This window comes from Carlito syrichta, unplaced genomic scaffold, assembly GCF_000164805.1.
Source record: "Carlito syrichta isolate Samal-C Ts95f unplaced genomic scaffold, Tarsius_syrichta-2.0.1 Scaffold305689, whole genome shotgun sequence".
Classification (NCBI taxonomy): Eukaryota; Metazoa; Chordata; class Mammalia; order Primates; family Tarsiidae; genus Carlito; species Carlito syrichta.
Genome location: NW_007249785.1, coordinates 66,910 through 75,093, shown reverse-complemented (window position 1 = coordinate 75,093; position 8,184 = coordinate 66,910). Strand labels below are relative to the sequence as shown.

Below are 8,184 nucleotides of genomic sequence, written 5' to 3'. Positions count from 1 at the left end.
GGAGCAGCCACTGCACTCCAGTCTGGGTGACAGAGTGAGACTCCAACCCCCCCCCAAAAAGTTACAAAATATAATTTTAACAGATCACTGTACAAGTTACAAGGCAGCAGAACCCAAAGGGTGGAATTAACTTTAGTGAGGGTAGGAATGGTTAACATCTTTCAAGGAGAAAGTAAAGACTTTCACAGGGTGTCTGGGAGAAGTTTGTCAGGCAAAGAAAGAACAACCCAGAAATAAGCAGAAAAATAACGTCCTAAAAGGGAGGCTTCTTCTGGAAAACATGTTAAGTTCACTTTAACTGGATCAAGGTATAATCCCAGCACTTTGGGAGGCTGAGATGAGACCAACCTGGGCAACTTGTCGAAACCTCATCTCTATAATAAATTAAAAAATGATTCGGGCATGGTGGTGCATGCCTGTAGTTCCAGCTACTTGGAAGGCTGAGGTGGAAGGATAACCTGAGCCAAGTAGGTCGAGGCTGTGGTGGCTGTGAGTATGCCACTGCACTCCAGCCTGGGTGACAGAGTGAGAGATTCCAGCTGGGAAAAAAAAAAAAAAAGAAAGGACCAAAATGTATGGACTGTTTTAATATCTTGCTTTCAAATCTAAGGAGATCAAAGTGAGAAATGCTGTTCAAGATGATAGCTGCTAATAGATAAGTCTTAGTAAGTATCCATAAAGAACAAGTACTATCTTTGTTTCTGTCATTTCTGATTACAAATCTATTAATTAGCGATTTTTATAAATCATCAGAGGTGTCTTTTCAGTTTACATTGTATAAATTCTCCTGTTTCGATTGCCTTGGTTCTTGCTTACCAAAAATTTTGTCTTTCTTACAACTTTTCTGCTTTTCACCAAATTCCATTTCAAAAAGGGGCCACTTTTTCTAGCAACTGGTGTGATTCCCTAAGTCTTGAGGAGCTGGTCATCATTTAAAACCGTTAAACAAATTACTTTCCAGTCACCTCACTTTTGTTGACACATACTCCCCCTTACCCTCCCTGTCCATCAGCGCTAATTTCCTTGTTATCTTCTTTTTTCCACTGGTAGTTCTTTTAACACCTCCCAGCACTAACTGCACATAATAAAACACATCTTTGAGAGATATGGAAAATCTTCAAATCGAAACTTTGTTTCGTACGATTTACTCAAATACAAATATGAGGCATGAACAATAGGAATTGGATCAAGAGATGCTTCTCATATGGCCTTAGCGATAAACACGAGAGTAGTGAGTAGTTCATGGGTTGGGGTCTTTGCCACCTCCTGCTTCAGCTGGAAGCTTACTCTTCACTCTTGCCCTTTCAAGAATCTACCATGAAGAAAACGAGAACAGGAAAAAAATGGAAAACAGACTGCCTGTTCTCCAAATATGCAGCCAACAGTGCCCTAAATCTCAGGATGTCCTCGCCGGGACGAACCGTGGGACTAAGGACCAAGTTAGGTGGTCAGGTGAGAGTCCTTTCGGCTGAGAAAACAGGTTCACCAATCACTCACTTGGAGCAGGCACCATGAGCAGCTCGGAAAGATCCGGGTACATGCGGTCTTCTAGCAACTGACGGTCGATGAGCCGCCCTGCATTTTCCAGAGCTTCCTGCAGGGCTGCGGCGGACGTGGAGGCCGGCATCACGGCGCCCAGCACAGAAGACGGCATCTTGAAAATCGCAGCCACCAGGGCCCAGAAAAATTCAAAAGCCAAGGAGAAATAAGAAAAAAACCAAGAAGTTAGCTCCGACCCGCCGGTCAAGGAGCGCGCGTCTAACGAACGCTTTGGCGCCACCGCATGACGCACTTCCGGTTCATCCGACTCCGAACCGGAGGACGCCGTTCCGGGGTTGGGAAGAGGAAGAGGGCCCGGACGTTGGGGGGGGGAGGGTGGAGGCGGTGGAAGGTATTTTCGAAAGAGGTGAAAGTTTGGGGCGGGAAGGAGGAGGTTGTCTAGGGAAAAGAGGAAGGGAAGGATAAAGGAGAGGGGCCGGGGAAGGAGAGGGGTGGGACGGAGTCGGGTGGGGTGGGGAGGAAAGAGGGGGCCGGGACCGGGTGGGTGGGAGGTGGGCAGCGCTGCGAACCCCAGAAGCTGCTCGGGTGCCGGTGGTTTAAGCGCATGCTCGACCTTGAGCCTCGAACTTCGCGCGTCGCAGGCTTCAACTGCAACTACTTGAGTGCACACGTCTATTACCTTGGTACTCCAAATAATTTCTTCTGAGAGTAGTTAGAAATTGGTAGCTTATTGTCAGAAACAGGTTACATGTAGACCAAAATTTCACCGTAGTCATCACGGACTTCGGTGTAAATTAACATTCATCAAGCTTTTCTATTTGCAAATCCCTATCTTTTGGCTTTGTGGCCTCTTATTATGAAAAATGTGTTGAAAGAGGCATTCGTGGCCAGGCGCGGTGGCTCAAGCCTGTAATCCAAGCACTTTGGGGGGCCGAGATGAGAGGATTACCTGAGCCCAGGGATTCGAGACCAGCCTGGGCAACGTGGTAAGCCCTCGTCTGCACTCCAGCCTGGGCCACGACGGAGTGAGAGGCATTCGTTGCATGCAGGTGTCACTGCCGCGCTTTATTTTTTCGTGATAGAGATCGTAGATGTCCTAGCTTATTTTTTCATAGTACAGGGACTGTTATAAAGTAGGTACTTAAAAAATCATCCAGTCATAAGAAACTGAATACTTACCCTGTGTCAGGCATTGTGCATGGTGCTTCATGCAGAGACAAGCAACTAAAGTGCATCACTAGGCTTTTTTTCAATGAGTATATATAAGCTGCAAGTAGAGAGAGGAGCAAAAAGAGGCAATAGAGGCTTTATTTACCACAGAAGTCAATTTGAGTGGGTAAACCGAGGCACTCTTCTTCCAAAAGCAGTCCTTATTTAGATTATCACCTAAGTAAGCCTCCTCCAGTTACATTCCTCATAATTTAACAAATCAATAGCTGAATTATTCTAAATTGGTCTTTCACTATTTTTACTCCCTGGAATAAAGGCTTGACTAAATTTGTGAAGGTCTATGATGGACCAGGCGCTGTGGCTCATGCCTGTAATCCCAGCACCTTGGGAGGCCAAGGCGAGAGGATTGCCACAGCCCACGGGTTCAAGATCAGCCTGGCCAATGTGGTGAGACCTTGTCTCTGCAATAAATAAAAAAATTAGCCAGGCACGGTGGCATGTGCCTGTAGTTCCAGCTACTTGGAAGGCTGAGGTGGAAGGATCACCTGAGCCCAGCAGATTGAGGCTGCAGTGGCTGTGAGTGTGCCAGTGCACTCCAGTCTAGGCAACAGAGTAAGACTCCAACTCAAAAAAAAAAGGTATATGATTAGTAATCTATAATTATAATTTGATATAGCAAATATACTAGAAAAAAACAGATTTTTAAGATATGGCTGGTATATAAGTAGGCAACTGGGTCTCCAGCTGTCAATTTACTTTTATTTGGTAGACCACAGATTGAAAACTGATGATCTTGGCATGTTGTTCATTTTTAATTTGAGACAAGATATACTATTCACTTTTCAACTCCACAAAGTGGATGATTTAGCAATGTTGGAGTGATATTCCTGCATAGCAACAAATTTCCCAAGGGTGTAATCTACCACTTTTATTCATTTACTTATTGCGTATGGCTACTGTTCCACCAAAAAACTGAATTCAGTAGTTGCTACACAGATCACAAGATTGCAAAGCCTAAAATATTCTGGCAGTTTACAGCAAAAGTTTGCTGACCTCTTCTCTAGAAAAGAGAGTGCAAAGCTTTTTGGTCTCAGAATCTCCTGATAATCCTTAAAAATATTCAGTGGAGCCCAGTACAGTGGTTCACGCCTGTAATCTGAGCACTTTGGGAGGATCGCTTGAAATCAGGAGTTTGAGAGCAGCCTGGTTAAAAAAATGAGACCAAATTAGCCATAGTGGTGTGCATCTGTAGTCCCAGCTCCTAGGAAGACTGATGCAGGAGGATTGCTTGAGCCCAGGAGTTTGAAGCTGTGGTGATCCTTGATCATGGCACTGCACTCCAGTCTGGGCAACAGAGTCTCAAAAAAACAAGGAAACAAAGATTAGTCAGAATTCCAAAAAATTTTGTTTTGTATGGTTTATATTAATATTTGTATGAATAACCCACAAAATGAAAATTTAAAATTCTAAAAATGTATTGAAAAATATAACAAATCAAATCCAGTTAATATAACACACTTTTTATGAGAAATCACTATAGTTTCTGTAACTAAAAAATAAGGGAGAATGGCATTATTTCATATTTTTGCAGATCTTGTTAATGTCTGTCTGTTTTTGTTTTTTGTTTTCAGTTGGAGTCTCACTCTGTTGCCCAGACTGGAGTGCAGTGGCCGCTCCGGCCACCGCAGCCTCGACCTGCTGGGCTCTGGCGATCCTTCTGCCTCAGCCTTCTAAGCAGCTGGAATTACAGGCGCGCGCTACCACGCCCGGCTAATTTTTTGATTTATTGTAGAGATGAGGTCTCACCAAGTTGCCCAGGCGGGTCTCGAACCCACGGGCTCAGGCAATCCACTCACCTCGGCCTCCCAAAGCGTGGGATTATAGGCTGAGCCACCGAGCCGGCCAATGTCTGTCTTTTTTTTAAACTAAGAGATAACTGGATTCTCATATCTGGACCTGCTGTCAACTACAGAAAAAAAAACACCACACTTTTAAAGCATTAAAGTCAGTTTTATACAGATTCTTAGAATTGCAGCCTGGAAGTGTCTTTCAGAGAGTTTTTTTGAGTGCTCCCAAACAATGTTTTAGCCCACAGCTTGTACCCAAAAAAACCCTGGAATTTATTTATAAAAATTGTGTATTTATTCTTACATGTTTAAACTTCTTACATGTTTAAACTTAATTGGACTCTCACTCTGTCACCCAGGCTGGATGCAGTGGCAAGCTTATGGCCTCTGCAGCCTCAACTTGCTGGGCTCAGGTAATCCTTCCACTTCAGTCTTCCAAGTAGCCGAAACTACAGCAGTCGCCACCATGCCCAACTATTTTTTTTTAATTGTATAGATAAGGTCTCGCCATGTTGCCCTAGCTTATCTCAAACCCGTGAGCTCAGGCAATTCCCTCAACAGCCTCCCCAAGTGCTGGAATTACAGGTGTAATTCTGGCTAACTTCAGTCACTTTCAAAGTACTCTCCATTTGATGCAATACATCTATCAGTATGCTTTTCCCATTACCCAAAGCATTTAAACTCATCAATTTTGATGCCTTTTAGTGCTCCTGCCATTTTTGTTTCACCTCTTCCACATTAGCAAAATGTTTCCCTTTGAGGACTTTTTTCACCCAGGAAAACAAAACAAGATCCCACTGGGGCAGGATCGAGTGGATAGGGATGGTGGGGCACGGGGGTAATGCTGTTTTTAGTCAAAAATTGCTGAGCCCTCTGCATGGTGTGGGCAGGTGCACTTGTAAATCACCCATCATGAAATGGGCAAGCATGTTGAAAGAATCTCCAAAAAAATTAACTGAAGCTGAATCAGCTTCTCACAACAGTGCTAGCTGATACTCTGATGCTGATGGGTTCCTAGAACACTTGCCTGGTGGGGGAAACCTGTACCACCCTCCAAAAAATAATTCCAGTTTTTTTGGGGGCCCCCTTGTATATCAGGTGGTGAAAGATTTGCACGTGCTCAGAAGTTACATTAAACGTGCTCATAGCCAGGCTCGATGGCTCAGCCTGTAATCCTGCGCTTTGGGAGGCCGAGGTGAGTTAATTGCCTGAGCCCGCGGGTTCAAGACCTGCCTGGGCAACTTGGCGAGACCTCCTCTCTACAATAAATAAAAAATCAGCCGGGTGTGGTAGCTAGTGCACGCCTGTAGTTCCAGCTACTTGGAAGGCTGAGGCGGAGGGATCGCTGGAGCCCAGCAGGTCGAGGCTATGGTGGCCGGGAGCGGCCACTGCCCTCCAGTCTGGGCGACAGAGTGAGACTCCAACTCAAAAAACAAAAACAAAAACGTGCTCATACGTCACATTAGAGCAAGATCTTATCAAAGTTTGGGTGTGAGAGTACATATGGTGGGCCGGGCTCCGTGGCTCAACCTATAATCCCAGCACTTTGGGAGATCGAGGCAAGTGGATTGCTGAAACCAAGACCCACCTGGGGAACTTGGTGAGACCTTGTCTCTACAATAAATCAAAAACTAGCTGGGTGTGGTAGCCCGCACCTGTAGTTCCGGTTACTTGGAAGGTTGAGGTGGAAGGATCGTCTGAGCCCAGCAGGTTGAGGCTGTGGTTGCTGGGAGCGTGCCTCTGCACTCCAATCTGGGCAAGAGAGTAAGACTCCAACTAAAAAAAAAAAAAGAAAGTACATCTGGTTATAGTTTACAGAGGAATAATCATTAATCCTGCCAGGTGTTATCTTATGTACAGGAAGAGATAAGGGCTAGAATCTTTTAGCTTATCTTAATTTAAAAAGGTAATGATTCAAGCAAGAGACATGAGACCCTGTGCTCTATCCTGCTTATAGTTTTCAGGGTATTCTTAATGGGGTCTGCAGACTACACTTTGAGAAGCCCTGCTCAAGTAGCTTCCTATGTTTCTGACTTAAGTTGAGTATATAGATCCTGTAGGAATTTAAGGTTTTAAAAATTATCTTCATTAGAATGGAAATTCTATGACACCAAAGACTCTGTCTTTAGCACTCTCACTAGCATCTGGCACTGAATGATGACCAATGTTTATTGGTATATAATATGCCAGGCACTATTCTAATTGCTTTATGAGAATTAACTCATTCAATCTCCAATAAAAACTGTGATGTGATAGGTGCTGTTCTTATATTAGCCACTTAACAGATGAGGAAATGGAAACACGTAGAATCTAAGTAATACACTCACCCAAGATCAAAACCAGATTATATGATCAAAACCAGGATTTGAGCCCAGACATTTTGTTTCTTGAACTTATTTACTTAACATTATGCTAGATTTCCTCTCAAATATTTGATTAATGCATAAATTCACTCCATTTGCTTCAAAAAAACCAAAGTTGCCCTATTTTACTTAACAGTTATGATTATAGAGATGTTTCACACAAACATAAATAGAAAAGAAATAGTTTAATGTAGTTGTCACCATTCATGCAATTGATGTCCCCATCCTGTATCAAAAGCAAAGACATCTTGTGGTTTTTCTCTGATGATCATGATAATTTGTTCACACTGGTTGATGATATCTATCTTCCATTTTTGTGTCTCTTTTTCTTCCAGCACTTTGTAGTTAAACATTTTATATATCATCTCAAACCCTTACTTACTGAGAAATTGAAACAGCTATTTATAAGCTTGAGTGTTTGGGCTACATGAAGTGTACCCATAAAGTTCTATTCCAAGCCGGGCTCGGTGGCTCAGCCTGTAATCCCACGCTTTGGGAGGCTAAGGTGAGTGGATTGCCTGAGCCTGCGGGTTCGAGACCCGCCTGAGCAACTTGGCGAGACCTCATCTCTACAATAAATAAAAAAATCAGCCGGGCATGGTAGCGTGTGCCTGTAATTCCGGCTACTTGGAAGGCTGAGGCGGAAGGATCGCCGGAGCCCAGCAGGTCGAGGCTGCAGTGGCCAGGAGTGGCCAGGGCACTCCAGTCTGGGCGACAGAGTGAGACTCCAATTCAAAAAAAAAAGTGTATTCCAGTACCTAATGTTTCAAGAAAGGAACAATGCATTAATAATCACTTATTTTTGTTACAGGTATAGTGAACTAGATTTCTTGATTGGAGTTCACATTGACTTTTGTGATTCAGTAATCTCTTGAAATGGGACCAAATTTTGTTTCCCCAAATAATATAACATCCTGGACATAAGGAGAGTAGTTTTTCCTTTACAGTTACTTTCCTTTATGCATCTACTCATTTAACAAATAACTTCCTGAATGCCTACTCAGGTATTGTGGTGTGAAGGAAGGGTACCATAAAGGTCGGTAAATTCTAACAAGAGCAAGTTAAGTTTAGTTGAAGACCTGAAGGATGAGTAGGGTAAAATCAAGGACATGGGGGCTGGTGAAGAGTCAAAACATTCAGGACACTGTATTCTGAGGCTGCTTATTGAACTGAAAGAAGGTTGGTGTGTCGGGAAATAGAAAAAGATGACACTGGAAAGACAAGAATGGTGTTAAAGGCCATGTTAATACCTTTTTTTTTTTGAGTTGGAGTCTCACTCTGTCGCCCAGACTGGAGTGCAGTGG

General features: G+C 43.6%; 1 protein-coding gene across 2 annotated transcripts in view; it reads right to left on the bottom strand.

The window, feature by feature from the left end:
* NUP155 (nucleoporin 155) overlaps nt 1–1,843 on the bottom strand; it is an 82,669-nt gene extending 80,826 nt beyond the window's left edge. Inside the window, exon 1 of one of the 2 annotated variants that reach the window (XM_008062365.2) lies at nt 1,498–1,843. In XM_008062365.2, coding sequence (XP_008060556.1) covers nt 1,498–1,654 — 157 coding nt within the window. In that variant the 5' untranslated portion in view covers nt 1,655–1,843. The remainder of the gene's footprint in view (nt 1–1,497) is intronic. The other variant, XM_021714642.1, reaches the window with a different exon arrangement.
* Between the last annotated feature and the right edge of the window lie 6,341 nt (nt 1,844–8,184).